This window comes from Cynocephalus volans, chromosome 1 (assembly GCF_027409185.1).
Source record: "Cynocephalus volans isolate mCynVol1 chromosome 1, mCynVol1.pri, whole genome shotgun sequence".
In the NCBI taxonomy this organism is placed as follows: Eukaryota; Metazoa; Chordata; class Mammalia; order Dermoptera; family Cynocephalidae; genus Cynocephalus; species Cynocephalus volans.
In genome coordinates this window covers 95,952,570-95,974,789 of record NC_084460.1, presented here as the reverse complement: position 1 = coordinate 95,974,789, position 22,220 = coordinate 95,952,570, and the positions used below count along the sequence as shown (strand labels likewise).

At 41.9% G+C, this 22,220-nt stretch overlaps 1 protein-coding gene across 2 annotated transcripts in view; it reads left to right on the top strand.

Moving 5' to 3' along the window:
- Nucleotides 1-22,220, top strand: part of TNIK (TRAF2 and NCK interacting kinase) — a 383,386-nt gene that overhangs the window by 302,431 nt on the left and 58,735 nt on the right. For both annotated transcript variants that reach the window (XM_063092797.1, XM_063092791.1), the window contains exons 13-17: nt 8,403-8,513; nt 9,331-9,417; nt 10,439-10,627; nt 18,712-18,876; nt 21,880-22,119. In XM_063092797.1, the coding sequence (XP_062948867.1) occupies nt 8,403-8,513; nt 9,331-9,417; nt 10,439-10,627; nt 18,712-18,876; nt 21,880-22,119 (792 nt within the window). The remainder of the gene's footprint in view (nt 1-8,402; nt 8,514-9,330; nt 9,418-10,438; nt 10,628-18,711; nt 18,877-21,879; nt 22,120-22,220) is intronic.

Below are 22,220 nucleotides of genomic sequence, written 5' to 3'. Positions count from 1 at the left end.
ATGCTCGTTGTTCAGACAGAGCCTGCCTGTTGAATTTGGGCAATAGCCAGTAGTCGCATGCACGTGCAAGTCACACTGTGCTTCAGGAGGGTGGGTGTCCTGTGTGGATACAAGAAGCCCTGCTTCTCAGTGGGTCCCAGAACAAGGGCTACTTGTTCTAACTTGCCTGCCATCCTGCAGGAGCTCTGGCCTTGTCTGCTCTGTCTCCTGAATTCTGTGATGGGAGGGGTTTCCTGCTAAGGTAAAGAAGTTGGGCTGAAATCCTGCGCTGCAATTTAAGATGCCACTGAAGTCCTTTCGCCCTAACCCCTTACGTGGGTGGTAGGAATGGTTTCTCATCCACGCATGGGATGAATGGACATCACACAGAACAGCCTTCATTTCGAGGGTCTTCTCGGAACTTGTTTTATTACAGCTAGTCTGTGTTTCTTTTGTTTCACAGCTCTCTTAGTTATTCTTAACCATAGAACTATGACAGTCAAATAGTTTCACAGAAAGTATTATTTCACGTGACATTTAAATCAAATTATTTTCACTTCAACTCTTATTTTCCTGGATGAGCAGATTTATAGAGTCATGGAGGTTAGGGAACATTAGGGACCTCAAAAGCGATCTCAGCCAATTCTTGTCTCTAAGCAAGAATCTCTCTGACAGTATTCCTCAAACAGGGTCATTTAACCTGTTCAATTACATGATCTCCCCCTGTATGTCCATGGGCTTGAGGCAATACATTCTATTTTTGAACAGCTCCTAATGTTAGAAAATGCATCTTGTTATTGATTTAAGTCTTTGTGACATCCCTGTATTTAATACAATTATGACAAATAAAACTAAAACACCTTCCACATCAGCCCTAGAAATTTTTGAAGACAAAAATAAAGTTATTCTCCAAATGTCACCAGTTCCTGCAACCTTTCTACATATGCCATAATTTGGTATCTTCAGTATCATCTCAGATGTGCTGGAGTGGCCCTCTCTGTAAACACTGCATTAGGAAACTGGTTTTTTACAGGCTTGGTTTCATTGGACTCAATCTGAGAGTCTTGTACTGAGGCTTCACAATGATGGCAGAAGGCATTTGAGTTTCATCTGCACTTGACGTTTACACTAACTACAGAGTCATAGGTAGAAAATATGGTATTGTAGATCAATAAAGTAGTGCTAGGGATGTCCCTCGGACCATTCTTGCTTCTCTATATGATACCCAGGAAAACTCAAGTAACATTTCTCCTGGGGAAATTGAGGCTCAGAGATAATAAGGAGCTTGTGAAGAATCACACGGACTAGTATCCAGAGCCGGAACCAGAATTCTTCCCTGAGCCTCCATGCAGATCAATCTGTTTAGAACCCTTGTCCCTTTTCCTGTGTACACAAAGACCAGCTTGCACAAAGTCACTCGACAATGCTCAGCCGTGGGGCCAACTACTGATCAAAAGCTGGCCTGGAAGTACAAAGAAAAGGCTTCATTTATGCAGTTAATTTTTCAGGAAAGCTCTGAAAGTGTAAGTAGGATGGTTTATCTCTAATAGCATAAAGTAGGTATAGAAAGAAAGGAATGGGGTATATTCAGCCTGTTTAGCTTTCTCAGTGTTCTCTGATTACTGTTTCTGTGAAGAAAACATAGGTAACAGAGTAAAAATAGAAAGAGGAAAAAACAGCAGCTTGAAAAAGCGTACTATGTCTTTCAGTTTGTCTATGTGGACGGCTCAACCTGCTTCTTTCGAATCCATAAAGGCAACATGGCTAGAGCCAGGCACTGAATGCAAGACCTGGCTTTGCACTTACCACTTGAGTGAACTTGGGCAAGATATTGTCCCGAGTGTGCCTCAATTTCCTTATCTGCCAAATGGGGGTGGTGATGGGAGGACCTGCCTCAAAGAGCTGCTGTGAGCATTCAGTGAGTTAATGTGAGTAAAGGGGCTGAGGGTGATATTTGGCATCACAGGAAGCACAATGTAAGTGTTTGTTCTTAATGTTAGTGATTGTTATTCTTTTTTGTTATTATTACATTGATGTGTAGTGAATTCAGAGGTGCCAAACTGCTTCCCCATCACTCTTGGGTCCTTAAGGTTTGGAATCCCAGTTTCAGTTGCAAAGAATCATGTCTTTGCCCTGCAGTGGTTAGTTTGCAATGATCTTTCCAAAACTGAAACTTCAGCAAATGTTCAATGGGTAAATGGAATGCCCAGAAGCTTGCGTGTCTCTCATTACAAGCACACCTCCTGTGAAGCTGTGCAGAACAGTCCTATTTAAAGTGAGGGGGCAGGTATGATGTGCAGTCGATTCAAAAGACCACACTGGGTCCTTTCATTCCCAGTGACTTTGAACAGAGAGCCCCTGTGTTGAGGGGATGGTTTGAGGTACTTCCCAAGTAGCTTGACTTGGTCCTGCACCAATCTGCTCTCCTGTCCTCTGGAGGCCGACTCAGGTCTTCCACAGTCGCAGTGGGCTTCCCTCTCACCACTTCCAGGAGGTCACCCAGGATGAAAAGCAAGAGGAGTTCTCCAAGGGCAGACAAGAATTCTGCTTCGTTTCACTTCTTGTTCTGAATTTTTAGTGGCTATTTGCTTTGCAATGTAGCACATTCTCGCTCAGACCGTTAGAATGAGCAACCTTGCGAGGTGAGAGTTTGGGTGAAGGTAACTTACTCAAGGTCATACAGCATTCATTCACTCATTAAACACACATTTATAGAGCATTGCTGTGTGGTCTTGAGTGCTGCTTGTTGTCTTGGTGGCAGCGCAGGACCAGAATCTGGTCTTACTGTTTCTGATCTGGTGTTCTTTCCCCAAGTGCTGCTGCCTCTCTTACCACCTTCCACCCCTAATGGCATGCTGCATCACACCTATGGGATAGTAATTCTCCAATACAGTTGTTATCTCTGAGTCCATGTGATGGGAAATGTAATATATGTGAAAAATGGACCCAGAGCCAAGGTTTGCTTTTCATTGGTGTGTTTGTTTATATCTTTCTTTATGGCTTTTTTTCATTCCAAAAAGAGGACTCCAGCTGGCTTACAGAGATTAATACAGCAACTAAAAATAACATAAACAAGGAAATAAAGTAGAAGGGAATATAAATGTATTAGTGCATTTCTGCTGCTTATAACAGAATACCTGAAGCCAGGTAACTTACAGAGGAATGAAATTTATTTCTTACAGTTTTGGAGGTTGGGAAGTCCACGGTCCAGGAGGTGCATCTGGTGAGGACCTTGTCTGGGTGGTGATTCTCTACAGCAATGCAGGGTGTCACATGGTGAGAATGGACTGAGCAAGAGAGAGCTAACTTTCTCACTTGCTGTACTTATAAAGCCATCAGTAACATGCCAGTTACTCCATGAATGGATCAATCCATTCACAAGGGCACAGTCCTCACAATCTGATCATCACTTAAAGGCTCTGCCTTTCAAATACTGTAATCGGATTTCCCACCCTCTTAACAGTGTCACTATGGAGGTCAAGTTTCCAATATATGAACTTTTGGGGGACACCTTTCACCCATAGCAATAAGGTAGAAGAGAAAAATAAGATGAAGGCAGGAACAGGGGTCAGTTCAGAGAATACCTGCACAACACGGTGTTCAGTGCAGTTGCCTAAGGTAGACCACCAACCTGGCTCCGAGAGTCCTCACACCTCAGAAAAGCAGCAGACACCAGTGGTTCAAAGTTCATGCTGCCCATCAGATAAGAGTAAGCCAGTTACTCAGGCAGGCTTTCTGAGATTGCTGAAAACCTGTATACTTGCCTGGTCGTGGTTGAGTAGTGTTATGAATAATGTCTGAGACAATATTCCCACTATAGACACAGTGGCTAGCTTTATTCAGCAATTCTGATAACATCGCAATTTTATGACATAACAGGTCATCAAAGTCACTTCCAAGAGCCAGAGCACCCTGGTGCAGGTGCACACCTTCCTGCTGGTCTAAGAGCATGTAAAGAAACAGAAGGAAAGAAAGATTGACTCCACAACCTTTGTGATGAACATCCAGGAGGATTATTTCTTATAACTAGGCCTTTAATAAGAATTCAGTATTTAAGGGTTGAAGTGATATTCTCTAGGAAGACTTTAAAGACCAGAAATTGTGCATAGTCAGTTTGGGATAAGGATATTACCTTTGATGATCCCTGAGCAGGAGGACCCGATTCATATTTCCTCATTAAAATTAACTAGCCGGTTCATATGCTTGGAAGTTCAGCCACACAGCCTCAGCCTGGAGGCGGCTTGAGGGGAACACCCATGGGGAGGATCAAAACCATCCTCAAAAAGAGTCTTTCTTGGAAAACACCAACAGAAGACAAAAGGAACAAGAAAGCCCTGGCGATCTACTCCATAGAGCAAAGCAGCAATGACTTCGGCTTGGAAAACTTTCAGAGTAGATATTTCCACTCATCCCCCAACCAGAAAAAAAAACCTAAGAAACTTATAAGAACCCAGCAAATGTCTCCTTTTAAAGAATATAAGCTTTGGCAATGCCTCCAAGAAGATGTAGATGAAAATATACTTCCAGGCAGTTCAGTATAGGTGGAGTTCCTGCCAAGACTTTTAGTTGATTTAAGCCTTTTTTTTGACAGCAAGACCACTGTCATCACTATGCATAATTTTAATAAAATTTAGAAATACTATTTGATTCTTCCCTTTTCCACTTCCTCTGGCTTAGACTGTTATTTCCTCATTTTATTTGCATGCCTTTCTGTGAGATGGCAAATAGGGACCATTCCAATGCCAACTGTAGGCAGCTCTCTTTTTAAGAGAACATTCTCAGGCCCTGACTGTGCTCAGCACAAAAGAATGCTCTGGCCCAGGAGGGCTATCTAAGAAGAGCATAGAAGAGCAGAGGTCTGGTCCAGAACTCTGCAAGGCTTTCACCCCTTCTGCTGCTTACCCAATCTGCAGTATTCAATGCAACAAATACCAGGGGTCTGCAAAAATTTTATGGAATGATTCATATTATCTTTTAATTCCATTTTTCTGCTAACTTTTTAAATACCCTTATGTCAGTGGTGCCAAGCCCTGTATGGGAAACAATGGGAGATTAAAACTGGAGTGGAACAGATAGCTTTCAACCTAGATTGCAAAGTTGATAAAACATACTCAAAAAACCACAATGTAAGGAACAGTGTGATATAAACCATAAGTATTGATAGGGGAGAAATACTGCAGAGAAATTTGAGGGGATACCAGACTGTCTTCTTTTGCTTCCAGTTTCTCACTCTGTTCACTTTAACAAACTTATGTGCACCTGCCAGGTGCTGGGCCCTGCATGAGGAGTTGGGGTCCAGCAGGAGTCAAGCACAGGCCTTGCCCTCAGAGAGCTGCTTCTAGCGAGTCATCAAAGCCTCTTAAAGGTATCTGTCTAAAGCCACAGATGTGCTCTTTCTCTGACATGGTTTGGTATGTCCCCTCAAACAGCCTCATGCCCAGGAGGAGAGAAAGCAAACATTTTCCAGGAAAGGCATTAAGACACAGCAGCTGGAAATTGGCAGGGTGCCCTCAGAAGGTTGGGGAAGTGATTTATTTTTCCAACCTCGCCACAGGAACCGAAGCCCTGGAAGATGCTTCCATGTGTTAGTGGCAGCTGATCTGAGTGAGATCATTATTAATTATTAGTCACTTTCGAGTGTCTTTCTCAGAAACTACAGAGTACTTGGGAAACACAGACTCTCTTGAGTTGTAATCAATACCGTATACACCTTGCATGGGGACCTGAGTGGCATGTAATTATAAAAGAGTATTGATTCCTGGCAAAGGGGTTGAAAATGTACAAATCCTTTACATAAAAATCAGCTAAGTTTTCAGAAGGCTTCATCGTTTTTTTTCCTTCAGAAAGAGACCAATGGTTGGAGTAAATAACTTGAAATGTTAACTAAATTAGGGCTGTTTCCTGCCGGGAGCCAGATCTATACACATGATTATTTTATTCTCTGTGCTGGCTCTGGTTCACTTCAGCTGAGTATTGGAAATGTCTTTGTTTTGGGTCTGTAATCCAAATTATTCAGTTGGTTCCTATATTGATGTGTTCTCCTCACATCTTCCTGTATTATATTTCTGTAAAACCAATAATTGCATGTCTGGGACATGACTCATCCTCGTCCCCAGCCCACCCCAGCTTTCCCTCCTCTTCCCATCCCTCTGCCCAGAGTGCTCCCTTGCCAGGAGCTTCACCCACCCTTACACACCCCACCGTCACCAAAACCTGCCTATTTTATTTTGGCCTGTTTCTAGTTGCTACTTCTAAGTTGGTGTCCACTGCAGTCCTGTTAGAATGGCCGGAAATCTGGATTCTTTTTATTCTTTCTTCTTTTCACTGCATCTCCTTCCTCAGCATCAATTGTGCACGTGGACTCCCAGCTGCCTGTGCTTACGTCACTGATGCCTGTCATTTTATGCCAAGACCCCCAGACTGGCCTCACACTGATTTTCAGCTCTAGTCTTGCTCCCTCCCATGGCTGTTAGGGGGCCTTTTGAAAATGCAGAACTGATCATGTCATTTGGCTGCATAAATGGGAGCCCTCCAATGGCTCCCTGTCACCTACAATTTAATATGGACAAATAATTGTCAATCTGGAAGTAATAGATGTTGAGTCTCAAAAGATGCAGCTTATGTCCCAAGACTCAGGCTATTGGAAGAGAGCAGGTTCAGAGGTTGTAGCGGGATCTACATCACGAAGGCTTCCTTGGGCTTCTTTGGTATTCTAAATATCTGAAGTTGGTTTAGTCGGGGCTGTGACAGAGAACTTTCATACAAAAGCTGTTTCCCTGGTTGTTTAGAGCTACCTCGTCAGTGTGATATAGCCGCTTCATTCTATTCCACATACCTTTTATTTCCTCAGCCATGCAGTGAAGTGTTGTTGAGAATGTTACAAGGGAATGGGCCCCCTGGTGTGTACCCTCTTATTTGAGGAAGAAGAAATCCCAGTGCCAGTATGGGGATCTGACACAAAAGGCTTGCAGCCTTTCTCAAAAGGGGTGCTAATGTTGTGTGGGAAAATCCTGTGCATTGCAGGATTTTTGGCACCCTTGCCCCTCATTCTAAATGCCAGTCATGTTCCCAGTCGTTGGGACAACCAGAAAAGACTTTCCCCCACATAGTTGCAAATGCTCCAGAGGTGGGGGAATGGTACTACTTCTACTTGAGAACCACTGGCTTCTGTAACTGCTTGGCCTGGTTCTAACTTCCCCTGAAATGTTCTTTCCTGAGAATAATCTGTGATTTTTCTATCACTCCTCTTGTCTCTGCATCTTCTGTAATGATCAAGTTCCGTTGCTGGAGTACACTGCCTGGCTTTGTTTTTTCATTCGTTCTGTTTTGTTTTTGTGCTTTTTTACATCATCATTAGATTTTTATTATAAATGAATATATTTATACTAAATTTGGATTAGAATTAGATGTAATTCACACAATACATAATTAAATAACTTGCTTTCTTCCTTTAATGGTTTTTCTCAAAGATCTTTTTATGATCATTTAATTCTGAGTCTTTTGAAATAGATGTGAATAGATACACTGGATTTTGTAACACATTACTGCCTCTTTTATTTCAAAATTGCTGTTTTAGGTTTCTTGACAACTAAGAAAACACACTGCCTGGCTTTGAAATCCAGCTCCACCACTTACTGGGCGTGACCTTGAACAATTACTTAATTCTACCTGTGCCTCCGTTCTCTCATATGAAATGGGGGTAATAATACTATCTACTGCAGATTTTTGTGGAGGTTAAATAAGGTACAGCATGTAGAGTGCTCATCACACTGTCCACTGTCGGACATATGATGGAGGTGACCATGATGGTGATGATGATAATGATGATGGTTCCTGAGCACAAGGATCCTATTTGAGTGAGAAGTTGAAATTGACACTTAACATGAATACCCGAGCAAATATAGAGAGGCATCATGGTATACGAGGGAGGGGAGGCACTGGGTGGGAGTCAATAAATTCTTTTGTACCCTCAGCCATTAACTTCTGTATGGCATTGAGTATGTCACTTCATTTCTCTTATGTTTGGGTTCTCTATCTAGGAAATGTTTGTGCTACATGGTGTCAGAAAGACTGAATGACATAAGTGTTATGAAGTAACCTCATAAGCAGTTTGATGATATGTAATAAGTAACGTATTTTGCATTGGTGTTACCTACCCCACCAGTCACTGTAAAGACGTGCTTAACAGGAACTTCTCGGTGAGAGTCCAGTTAGTGGTAAAAGGCGGGGTGCTCTGAGTGACACTGAATCTCTGTCACCCCTTCCTGCCAGCGTGCCCCGCAACAGCCCAGGAGAGAAAGAGCCTTGAGCGTTTGGGCATCTCTTGTTAAGAGCTCGTGTCCGAAGTTAGCTCTCCTGCTAGCTTCCAGACACCCCCCACCAGTGCCCGTTGCCTTCACGGTTATCTGCTTGCTGCCCCACAGCAACAAAGGCGAGAGAAGGAGCTGCGGAAGCAGCAGGAGAGGGAGCAGCGCCGGCACTACGAGGAGCAGATGCGCCGGGAGGAGGAGAGGAGGCGCGCGGAGCACGAGCAGGTACCACCGGGGTCAGGGAGACCACCGACGGCCCAGCGTGAACTCCAGCACCGGGCGTCTCTGGGGTGTGGGGCACCTTCTCTTAGCACTACTCAGTTGAAGCGGGTTTTTATCCTTAATCAAGCAACTGTTCTCAACCTATTCAAAAAGTCAAATGCACAACCTTGGCAATGCCCACTCATTCAAACCTTTCTTCCTACCCAGGCCAGAGTCCCCTGACATCCCTAGATCTGATTCTCCCACCCGTGGGTGTCTGTTTTGAAGGTAGTGCTGAAGCAAGTCCTACTCTTTCACTGCTTCAGAAGAGCTTTTCTACTCATGCAGTCTCTGGTCTCTGTGGCTTTGAGTCACTGATGCGGGCTCTCCTCTCTTGGCTAGAATCACATTCTGGCAGCACTGTGGAACTCTGCAGGACAGTTCCATTACAGTGCACGGTGGCATTTAACAATTGTTTTTTCCCTGCTGCTTGCACAGGAGCCTCTGAACTTTACAGCATTGTTAATTCCAGATAGTCCATAAAGAGAGGAAGCTGTAATGGAACACTTTAAAATGTAGCTGGGTTTATTAAAACCAAGTAGTAATGGTAAAATGCTGCCAGCAGTTGCAGGTAGAGGGCTTGTGCTTTTGACTACTTGAAATGCTTTTGCTTTGGTGTGGCATGCTCTTCCTGTTTTGTGAGGAGGTATCTGGGTATTTTTTCTCCTCCTTCCTTCTACACTTTATTTGGCAGCTCTTGTCACCTTTGGAATTACTGGTTCTTTTTCTCTCTCTTTCTCTCTTTCTCTTTCTCTGAATTCTCTGCTGCCTACCTCTCCAGGAGTACATCAGGCGACAGTTAGAGGAGGAGCAGAGACAGTTAGAGATCTTGCAGCAGCAGCTACTGCATGAACAAGCTCTACTTCTGGTAATGGGAAAGCCAACAGCCAGCTGACCTGCTCTGTGTTCATCGTGTGTGTGTGTGTGTGTGTGTGTGTGTCCTCCAAACGTGCCAGTCTGGAAGAGAAGATCCTCTAAGCCTCGTGAACCTCAGATATCTCATAGAAACTTAGGACATTTCCTGACCCAACTTGCTGAGTCTTAATACGTTTAATACAATTGTTATGCATTCTTGATTAACTCCCTGTACTTGTGAAACTTTAACATGAATCCAGCCTTAGTATGAGTTCAGACCACTTTTGAAACCCACTGTGTTTATTGCAGAGTAATTTTAAGGCTATTTGCAACATGCTGGAGTACAATCACAGCAAAATGCACCTCTTCTTTAAGAACCCACTCAGCTCTGCAGTCATATTTCATTTTCAGACTATTAGTTTTACCCTGACGATGGGAACATTTTGTGTTCCCTGCTTATGCGGCTTCCACTTGAAATACTTTTTTATTATTATTGCACTGCTCTCCAAATGGGCTTCTTGGTGTATCTTTTTTTAACTGAACTTTTTGTTCAACGGCATTCTGATGTTTTTTAGCCTGTACATACGCTTCAAATGGCTTTTGTTGACCTGAATTTTATAAAGAAAAGATGATGTAGGCACTTTGGCTGCTGATTTAGTTTTGTACTTAATTATACATGTTTGACATGGACGGCTCCTGATAGGGGTGTGTGCTGACCATCTAAATGTCCTCATTGTCGCCATTTTCTCAATTGCGGTTCATCAGGGACAAGTCACTCTGCAAGTAGCAGTGTTCTGTAGGGAATGCCATTAAAGCAAGAGTTTCCATTCAGTGACACCTTCTGTGTGGATATAACACAAAGCTGTAGCTTATTTCTATGGCACACCCTGGCATCCTCCCATAGTTCTGTTAGTATTAAAGATCCTTGTCATTGAGCGTAATTTTGCCTTCATTGCATGCCTAACTGGTATTGGCCAAAGGTTTCCAGGTGGTAATTTGGCTTTTCCTTTGGTGCTCTTTCCTGATCTGGACAGGAATATAAGCGCAAACAATTGGAAGAACAGAGACAAGCAGAAAGACTGCAGAGACAGCTCAAGCAAGAGAGAGACTACTTGGTTTCCCTGCAGCATCAGCGGCAGGAGCAGAGGCCCGTGGAGAAGAAGCCACTGTACCATTACAAAGAAGGCATGAGTCCTAGTGAGAAGCCAGCATGGGCCAAGGAGGTAAGGCACCAAGTGTGGCACACCCTGTTGGCCATGCTTTTGGCTGTAATGAGTTCATCCTGTAGACATGGAGAGTTACAGCGGTGCCGCAAAGTCAGAAAACAGTCCACTGCCAGACACACGCTTTGCATTTGGAAGAGCCATAACATCATTTCTGTAGAGAAATAGCAAGGCACTTTACTTCCTTTGTGGTTCTTTTTTTTTTTTGTATATCTCTGTGGATAGCACGGATTTTTGTAGACAATAACAAGAAGTAGAAATTCCTTTTCCTTATAGCAGTCCAGTTGAATTCATGGCATGAGGATTTGCGGTGAGACTTTTCCTTGGAGGAATGTGATTGAGGACTTACGGGATTCTCGGCATAATCATTTACTGTTCGTACCTGGACCCTGTTACTAATTACCAGCATTGTTGCTAACACTACTTTTGAACTGCTAGACTAAGGAAGGATTTTCAGTAACTTGGCTCTTTGATAAGATATTTTAAAAATCTAATTAAAAACTGTTGGGATAGCAGAAAACAAGGGTGATAACCAAGTGGTAGAGCAAACAAACAGAATAACAACTTCCAGACAAGATCGGTCACCCTTCCAGGGAGTCAGGGTGTCAGCGCAGTGACGTCACATCCTGCTTCTCAGTCCCATCATGACTGGTGACACCTAGTGATTTCCCTTATTTTCTTGTGAGCATAGCTAGTCATTGAAAAGGATGTTTTGGGTTATTTTCTATTTTTATCTAGCATCTTTAAGTATTTATAGTTAGAGCAGTTTCCAAGCTTTCTAGACTACAGTATTACCAGAACCAGATATCTCACATAAGTTCCTATTTTTATAGAAATATTTCTGTCTTTTTATTTTTATATTCTATCTTACAAACATATAGAAAATGCTTGAAATGATGTCCTAATGTTAATGATGGTGGTTTATGGGAGGTAGAAATCAAAAGATTGATTTTTCTTCCAATTTTTTTGTACTTTTATATATTGTTTAAATCCCTTTTTAATGATCATGTACTATTTTAATGAAAATTACTCTTTTTCTTTTAAAACTTAAAAAAACTAAGTCTATAGATAAAAAATCATTGATTTCAGGTAAAGAACATTTTTGATCACTTTCCCTTATAGTCTGTAAAAATGATCCATATTTACCTATGTCTATAACTGTTGCCTCTTTCTCTTAGATCAATAATTCAATTTTGTGATCCTACTCCCAGGTACAGCAACGACCCCTTAATAATCCACCTGTCCTTCCAGCTAAGCTGAATCACTATGCTGTCAAACAGCAGCCGGTGTTTCCTGGCTTCCTGGCTGGCAGACATGTGTCACCTTTCTGCACTCCTAAGCCATTTTCTAGCCACGCCAGCCTGAAATCCTCAGCTAAGCCAGACTCACAGCTCCTGACCATGCCAGGTGTTCAAAAAGCTGAAAAACAAGCCTCTACAAAGCTAATGCCTATAGCACCTACAGGAATTAGTGATTCTAAATCAAGACTCCTGTTTGAGCATCACTCACGGAAGGAAGATGGACCAGCCTGTCCTATTAGACTTGGTTTGGAAGAACTACGGAAGCCTCAGGAAACCTCAAAGATCATAGTGAGATCTCCAAAGCGATCTTGCTCCCAAGGATGTAGCCCAACTCAACAGTTAGGGTCTAAGGTCATTTGTGTGTCCTCTCCCAACATCTCCAAAGTGGCCAGCCCCCAGTTTTCCATTACTGCAATTAAGGAGGGCCTTAGAGACTCACGTGGGCATCAGGGCATGAGGGGCCTGAATTCATACATCTTTACAAGTTCCTGGACTCTTTTAAGAAGTGCTGCATCACTAAGTGACCTCTCCTTGATGCATGACAATGCAGCCTTCGGTGTCCCCAGCCCCAAGCATGAGTTTAGAAAAGGGATGCCTACAGATTTCATTGGAGAGGACAGTGATTCCCTTCAAAGCATCCCAGAGTTTCTTCTTTCCCCTAGACAGCTCCCTCATACACAAATGACCCAGAAAAGGGGGAAGAGTGTGGAGCAGTGTCGACTTCCTTCTTTCAGTCTCCACCCAGCACATTCTGATTTGAACTTGTCCACTTTGGCTTCATTGTATTCGACTTGCCATTTGTCCTCATCCCTAAATGTCCTGGCTTATCCTCTCTATTCAGAACTAGTTCACCGCCCCCGAGCTTTCCGAAGTCATGGCATTCCTGGGGGCAGATCTTTGCAAATGTCATCAAGACCATTTTCGAGACCTCCTCATTTCCCTATGCTACCTGGCCAGGCTCCTAGCAGTAAAAGAAACAGCGCCGTTGGGCATGCAGACCACATGGCTGTGTCATCGAGCAATCCCAATGTGGGGTTCCCTGGCCACCATAAGTCTGAGCCATCTCCGGTGGGTGACATCTTCCGAGGTCCCTGGCTTCCTAGCAGCTGATGCTCTTCCTTGGCTTCATGCACTTCTAGACATATGTGGGAACATTCTTTGGGGATTTCATGTTTAGTCCTCTCTTCTTGGGTGTGGTTAACATAATCCAGCTTCCAACTAACCATCCATCTACTCGTGAAACAGTTCCCAAGTCTTAGAACGGGTGATCAAATTTTAGAAGATGAAACATTTGAATGGTAGAAGGAGTGACGGTCCTAAATTTGGGATTGGAGCAACTGGTGTACAAATAAGAACAAATGGTCATCTACCTCGGTTTGATTCATCATCTTGGTTTGATTCAACACCCACAGTTTAAAATGGGAATAAAAATGAATGCGAGGATCCTTGTCTTCTTGATGTTTTAGTGCTTCGCATCAGCAGTGTACTTACTTTTCTTCAAAAGCATTATTTACAGATCTCTTTTCTTATCTTAGAGTGGTAGATGGGGCTCCAAACAACCAAACATACATTTCAAGACTTCAGATATGAACAGAATTTCTAGCTTTCCAGAATCTCAATTATCAGCTGATAAGAAAACCTGAGTTAAACTCTCCAGAGGAAGATAAAAAAATTATCATTTTTTTTTCACATGCATCCTCTGCCAGGATAAACATTGGAAAATATCCTCCCCAGGGATGAGTGGGCCACGGTGCCCATGACACTGTCTCCTGTGATATGGAGTCTGGACTTTTGGGCCCCATGTGCCACTGAAGCTGCCACCCAGCCCCTTCTCCCCATTGTAGCCTCTGCTCCAGCATTTGACTGGAGCATATGACTCAGCTCTATACCTTCTCACCAAGATGATTTTTGCTGCTTTGATTACTTTTCCATCCACTTCTTCTCTTCCTCCTTCCAAATCAACAGTCTTTCATCAGCAATATAATGTTGAAAGGCTTCATCCTCTGTGTTTTTATTGCTTCATTTGGTAAAACAGAATGATCATCGCCTTTCTCATTACCTCTCTCATCCGTTTGTGGGATTCAGTAAGAGCAAATGAAAATGCTTGGTTATTTGCAGATCTTAGTGAGATTGCAGATCTCCCTCCCTCCCTCTTTTTACTGAGAATTTTTTGTGTCCTGAATGTCATGTTGGCTCTGATTTTCAGATTTCAGGCAGAAAGGAATATTAATGTCTCTGCGTTAAAAGAAGGGGTGGGGGGCGTTCTCACCCCTTTCAGATTCTTTGCCATTTTGGGATTAGAATGGAAGTCATATTTGTTCTGTGAAAATATCATATGATGTTCTGTTGAACATCAGCAGAATGTGAAGGTCTTTTTTGCACTTGTTGGATGATGCAGATTCCTTTTTCTTTGTCCTGTTCCTTCTCATGGCATGTGACTGTCTGGGCCTGGCAGTAACTGTGTGCCTGCCTCACCCTGCTTTTCACCTGACAGACTTTAAAAGGAATTCCACACCAGTGTGCAGCAGTGACAGAATGCTTTGTTTACATGAGTATTGCATGAGATTGCATTTTAATTTTTTTAACACTCCATCATGTTCGCTCTCTGCGATGCATGCCAGTCATCTGGCCATGGTTTTATTTGGCAAGCAATGATCTGATAAGGGTCACGATATCTCTATACTTCCCATCAGCCCACTGGACTTTGAAATCCCTGTATATAAAAACTTCTGCCCCTAGATTTTTCTGCTTTACACTGATGGACTTTATTTTTTTCTTTTTATATGTGTTATTTTGTATATGAGGTTCCCAAATGACCATTTAGAGAGTTTACAGCTCTGGTGCCCTCTTTCCTGTTTCTGCTTATCTCTCAAGATTTAGCATAAGAGAGGCCTGGAAGGAGATGGTAAGGAGTGTGTCTGAATTCAAGCTCTTCTACTTCCCAGCTGTGTGACCTGGGTCAAGTCACATCACCTTCCTGAGTCGTGTCCTCATTTGCACTTCCTGCCTCATAGTCGGGAGGACCGTGGGCAACACTGCATGTGCATGTGCTGCATGGGACTAATGCAAACGAGATATAGTATTAAGCATATTCGTATTTTGTTCACAAGGCCATCACACTCACTAGGAGTAAGTGTCTCGTCTCTGCTGTTTCTGGTTGGATTTCATGTGACCAGTTCATGTGCACCTTCTGCCTCCTCACCCCCTTTCCCCAGTGACAGGAGGTGCTTCTTTATTCCCTATCTCAGCTTCTTAAGGATTTGCTTCCTGACTTTTAAGTTATGTGTTCCATTCACATGGGGATATCTATACTTTTTTTAGAATATGAGTTAGAAGTGGGTCTTGCAAAATAATCCAGGCCCTTGTCTTCAGACAAGATTGCATTTAAAGAGTCTCCCCTGTGCTCAAAGGTGCCCTAGAACCATGAAATTGTTTGTAACAGATGTCTTTTGTTGTTATGGTCTAGCACGTTGACACTCTTATGTCTGATGCTACCAGAACACCCTTTTTCAGTGACGGTTTTACGTCTTGGCAGCAGGAGGTTGGAGCAGAGACTTGGCTGCTAGACTTTTTTGAGTATCCTCAGGCAGATTGAAACATATTTTGATTGTGCCCCAGTTTTTAATCACATGTATCCTCATTCTGGGGTGAGAGGACCACTTCCTTTCTTTGTCTCCCTCATGTATCTATCTCGTATTCAATGTATTGTAATAAATCAGCACACAGGTGTTTGCCTGGTATCAAAGTAATCGGAAGGGCTTGCTCCTAGATACACTATCCAGCTTTCCCTCTGTCCATCTGATGCTGTTATTAGTAGAAACACTGCTTCCAATGTCTGATTCAATTGAATCTTTGCTCCAGTTCTTAAGGTGATCCTTTGGTGGTTGCTGTTTTTGCTAGTGTTTGCGCTATCATGAAAGAGCTCTTTGCAAATTCCTGATGCAGAGCAGAAATGGAGAATTTGGGCTTCTTAAAATGAACTGATCAGAGGGACACAGAAATGGCTGTGTCTTGGTGACTTGGGCTAGCACATTGGGCCACATTACCTTCCTAAAGACAAGGTTTTCTTGAGAGACAGTGTGTAGCCAGATGCCTCACTGTTACAGCCTTCTCATAGATTTTCAAGTTTCTTTGGACAGACCCAGGAAATATCAGCACATTGGACTCATCCTGAAATAATTTGCAAAGTGTAACAATCGATTAATTATGCCATATACTTTAGAACAGAACAGACTGAAACATTATGATGGTAGGATTTAGTAGGTAAACTATTGGAAAGTGTAGGAAATTCTTAACAGTAATTTAGTGTATGTTCTCAAACGGCTAGAAGAAAGAGGATCAAATGTTCTCATTGCAAAGAAATAAATTTTTGTGATGATGAGCATGCTAATTACCCTGATTTGATCATCACACACTGTATACATATATTGAAATATAACTCTGTATCCCATAAATATGTACAATCAATACATGTCAAATTTAAAAAGGAATTAATTAATTGAAAGAAAAGAAAGCTTAAGAAATTTTACTAGAAGTACCTTAGTAACATCTGTACACAACTAATCAAATGCATTAACTACCTATGAAAATCAGTACCCCACTTTCTTCCCTGTTAATTTATAATGACAGTTTTAGGGCCCCACGTGGCCTGTGGTTCTGTTAGAAGCAGGGATGCTTGCTTTACTGGAGCCTTGTTGCTGACAATTGCCAAAATAATTCTTTATCTCAAAAATGGTTTCTTTGCTCAAGATGGAGCTTTGGGGGCAGAATCTTCTATTGTTGTTTTTAATGTGCTGTCTCTTAATGTGTATTTAAAACTATCAGTATATTTTACAGTTAAAAATAATAGTAATTACAAGTATTTCTCACTCCTGAATTTGAGTGACAAGAGGTTAAAGTTGGATGGCCAGATGTTTATCTGAAAATGTGTCTGAGTCTTGGGTTCCTGAGCTCAGACATCAAGATGCTTGTTCATATGATTTATGTATTAATGATAAAAAGATTACTAATACGTGACAAATTCCAGTGGTCTAGAAATATTCGTCTTCTATTTAAAGAGTCTGGCATTTGGAAAAGCAGTACATTGAATGCCTTGATCTCAGTTTGTCTAATGCTGTCTTTGCAGGACTTTTTTTTCTTTGTTGTCTTATCTCAAAGCTGGCTTTGTTCTTCTGCTTGATGCAATGGCCAAATAATTATTGGTGATGTAATACTTTGCACATATGCACACACAAAGTATACATGTTCTGTTTTTCATTCTTGGCTATTTGCAACTAATCTTACTTGGTATGTGGTGAGCTTCTGGGACATGGAATTTCAAAAGCAAAGTCAACTGGATGTCAATTGTATGTACCCTACACAGCCATGATGGGAGAAGAGATGTTCAAATTACCCCTCAGTAGAGGCAGGAGGGCTATTTTCTATTTTGCAGCTTATCTTATCATGTTAAAGTATTTGAGGTTAATAAAAGTTTTAAAATATATATATATATATATATATATATATATGTATATACATCCTATATACGAGGATACTTCAAAAAGTTCATGGGGAAATAGAATTGAAAGCTAATACGAACCTTGCCATGAGCTTCTACAATGCTCAGACAGTGAGTCAGCAGAAGGGAATTAAGGACTCACTCTAAAGGGTCATCATGGTGGGTAGAGAAGTTTCATTGCCCTGGTGGGTTCAGGAAGCACAACAGTTCACTTGACCCTAAAGAAATAAAGGACAGGACAAGATGAATCTGGAAGAAAAGTCCTGGACCTCTTGAAGTTGTCTGTCTTATAGTGCATGTCTTGTTTATTTCAATTTCCCTTTAAAATTGTCTGCTGTGACCGTCTGTCTGCTGTAAATATGTACTAAGGGTAATTTTTACCTGTTAAAAAACAGCATTCATTGGTCCTGTGAGCCTTCCATGCGAAGCCCTGGAAATCAGTTATCTGCACTGGGCTGAGAGAGACTCTGGAAGAAAGGGAACGACAAGGAAATGAAATGACCAGAGAGGGGAGAGGCTTGCAGGGGGAGAGAAGAGCAGGAGAAGCAAGAATGAGCACCACGTGCAGAGAAACCAGGAGGAAGAGGGGAGAGCGGGGCAGGGGAGTCCACGCTGGGCATGGAAAGAATGAGGAGGAGCAGTGCTTTTTAGGGAGCAGGGAGAGACAACCGAAAAGAAAGAGCCCTAGAGAGAGAAGAAGAAAATGATACAGGAGGTCCCTTTAGGACAGGCTCATTAAGCGGGCAGCCTGGAACACCCACTTGCCCATCAGGAGGGCATGTGAAGAAGCGGAGGGCGTGTGCCTCCCCCCTGTTCTCCCCCTCCTTGTCCCATGAGTCAACCCCAAGCAATTTTCTATTTTCCCCTTGCAGTCCTAATGCCCACTGCAGTTCCCTTTCATCATCTAGGATTCAAACTGTCTCCCTCACTGACCCCATGGTTTTGTACCAATCAGCAAAATAATATTCTAATCAGTGCAAGATAAATTCTTAAGCAGATCCCAAAGTCCCAGCTAACTGAAATAAAGCAAGATAATGGGTAATGGAAGGCCGGTGGCTTGGGGATTCTGTGTTTTGTTGCTGCTGTTTTTGCCAGTGTTTGCACTGGTATGAAAGAGCTCATTGCAAATTCTTGCAAAGAGCTCATTGAAAATTCTTGAGAATTTGAGCTTAAAATGAATTGATCAGAGGGACACAGAAATGGCTGTGCAGGTGACTACAGAAAATCCATACTAGGAAATGAATCAACTTCTGTCCATTAAGGCTGTCTCTTTTTTGGTCTTCTAGGTAGAAGAACGGTCAAGGCTCAACAGGCAGAGTTCACCCGCCATGCCTCACAAAGTTGCCAACAGGATATCTGACCCAAACCTGCCCCCAAGGTCAGAGTCCTTCAGCATTAGTGGGGTTCAGCCTGCTCGGACGCCCCCCATGCTCAGACCAGTCGATCCCCAGGTACATTCTTTCCTTCCTTCCATCAGCCATTCTAATACAGTGTACAATAAAACCTATTAGAAGCCCATGGAATTGTAACATGGATTCAGGCATAGGACCAATCAAATTATGACCCTTAATGTAGAATTTATAGTAATATATAATGCCCCACTGAATTTGAAGAACGAGGGAAGGGTGAGAAAGAAAAAATCACCACCCTTAACTTTGAGTCAACTACAGAATCTCTTGGTAAAATGGCCTCTCTGGATACCCCCTAGAGTTCTACAAGGTGGGAACAAGCATTCTTTTAGTTATAATTACCAAAAGTAAAATTCCTATAGAACTTTGAGGTATATGAGGGAACTTCAAAAAGTTCATGGAAAGATTCGTATTTTCTTTTAATTCTGTTTTTACATGATCTTTTTGAAGTACCGTTGTGTGTGTGTGTGCATGTGTGTGTGTGCGTGTGAGAGAGAGAGAGAGAGAAAGAGAGAGAGAGAGAGCAAGCATGAAACTGGAAAACTTAAATGGAGTTGGTTAAGTAAATTGTCTTCTAAGCCAGTAGTTCCTGAAGTGTGGTCACCAGACCAGCAGCATCAGTGTCACCTGGAAACTTTGTAGAAATGCAGAATCTCAGGCCTGCTGATCAGCCCCTACTGATCAGGAACTCTGGGGGTTGGGGCCTGGCAGTCTGTGATTTAACAGGCTCTCCAGGTGACTCATGCACTTTAGAGTCTGAGAACCACTGTCTTAAGCTACATATGCTCCTTGACTTACATCCCAATTAACCTTTTGCAAGTTGAAAATATTGTAAGTCAAAAATATTGTAAGTCAAAATGCACTTAATACACCTAACATATCGAATAACATAGCTTTACCTACCTTCCTTAAACATGCTCAGAACAGTAACATTAGCCTACAGTTGGGCAAAACCATTTAACACAAAGGCTATTTTATAATGAAGTGTTGGATATTTATTGAATACTGTACTGAAAGTGAAAAACAGTGGTTGTATGAGTACCTGAAGTATGATTTCTACTGAATGTGTATCACTTTTACACCATCATGAAGTCAAAAATAGTAAGCTGAACCATTGTAAGTCAGAAACGTCTGTATTTGGTAAAGAAAAAGATTACTCCGCTTTTGGGAAAGGAGGAAATTTCTGGAAGCTCTGCAGGACTTTAAATTATATATACCAAAAGTGAAATATGAAGTGGAATGAAAACATTATGAAATTCCATTAAAAAAAATAAAGGTAATGCAGTTTTTTTCACCCAAATGTCTTAAATTTTTTCCAGGCAACCATTTGTGATAAGACTTCCAGAAAATATTTCGAGGTCACCTTTGAAATATGAAATGCTGTTTGAACTGGAGTTTAAAAGAGTAGTGATAAAATCAAGTATTCTTTGTGTTTTAAGTTTGCCCTTAATAAATGAGAACCAAGATTTTTCAGTACCAGACACCTTAGCATATCTTCCCCTTGGTTGTTTTTAATTTGTATGAGTATATAATTCTTTGTAAGAGTATATAGCCCTCAAAAGGAGACATTTTTACAAAAACTTATCTTTTAAGGTAAAACGTCCTCTTTTAAAATTCTAAACTTTGACCTTATAGTGTACTTTTGCCCTGTAAAAGGAAAGTAGAGCGAAAACTTACTTTTTGGGAGTGACTAAGGAATAAAAATGTAGATATTCTGTGACAGCTAATTGGATTAAGCATCTTCGGGCACATCAGTTTTTGTTTTTATGTTTTTGGCTCTTTTAAGATGGGTTTGTGTTTTGTACTAGATTTTTTAAATGTGCTTTGTTTTAATGCTATTATTCAGTGTATTCGTGATATTTAACATTAATATAAATTCTATCCTTTCTATTCTGGTTGAAGCATAACGTTCAGCTGAACTGGGCTTTGAGAATTTCCTCTGAATTGTCATTAATAACATTCCAATGCTGCAATTTCAGATCAAAGAGTGCCTGATAAGTCCTTGTACAAAGCAGATACTAAATAAACGTTGAAATAACAGTTTAATTTAGAAAGCACCCTAGATTTCTTTCTCAGCCAAGATTTATTGAACACCTTCCACATGCCAGGCACAGAGGATTTATTGAACACCTACCACATGCCAGGCACTCGGGGATACAATGATGGTGACAGACGCAGCTTCTGTCTCCACAGAGCCTACCTTCCTGATGTAGGAGGTCACAGGCTTACATAAGCTTCAACAATAAAACATGAGCAGTGCTATGGTAAAGGAGTACCGTGTACTCTGGATTTTAATGATTTGTCTCAAAAAGCCTTTATTTCACTGAAAGATTGCATGTCTTCCCTGCATGAACAATATCACCGCATGCCAAACTGTGAGACTCTACAACAAATGTCTTGGTGTCAAGGGATATGTAATACCATAAGTGGCAGTATAGCAGAAAGCAGGATATCACAGAGGTTAGGCATATGGCTATGGGTGCGGAATGTCTATATTCCAGTAGAGGCTCCAGCAGGTGTCAGCTGTGAAATCTAGGGTGTCTTTTAAACTCTCTGTACCTTGCATTGCTCATGTGTAAAATGAGGGGAATAACTGTGTCCACCTTACAGTGGACTCAGTGAGTTCATAACAAGTGAGATCTTTAGAGCAGCTCTTGTTTTACCGAGCAAAGCACTCTCTAAAGTCAAAGCTAGGGGTTTTAAAGGAGGAAGTTTGTAATATTAGAAGAGAAGTGTTGTAATAAATTATATTGCTGGTCCATAAGTGTTCACTACATTTAGTTATTGTTATCATCACATTATTCCACTGACTTCTTAGCAGTCTCAAGTAAATCACTTAACTTTTTGCCAGGAACTCAAGGTCAGCCCTACACATTGCTCTAAATGGAAAACTTTGAAGAGTGGTTAAAAGCATGTTATAGGTGGCTGTGATGGGCTCTGGTCCAGTTCTTGTGCCCTGGAGCTTCTTTTCCCTTCAGCTGATTGATATATGAGCTGATCTGCTGCTGCTTCTAATAATGCTGCCTAATGTTGGTTTGATGCTAGATCCCACATCTGGTGGCTGTAAAATCCCAGGGACCTGCCTTGACAGCCTCCCAGTCAGTGCACGAGCAGCCCACAAAGGGCCTGTCTGGGTTCCAGGAGGCTCTGAACGTGACCTCTCACCGCGTCGAGATGCCACGCCAGAATTCAGATCCCACCTCTGAAAACGCTCCTCTCCCCACTCGCATTGAAAAGTTTGACCGAAGCTCTTGGTTACGACAGGAAGAAGACATTCCACCAAAGGTAATATTACTGGGGTGTTTTTGTCATCGTGGTCATCATCATCATTTATTATTATCACCACTGTTCCAGACCTTTCGTAATGAAGAACGTGATAATGCCAA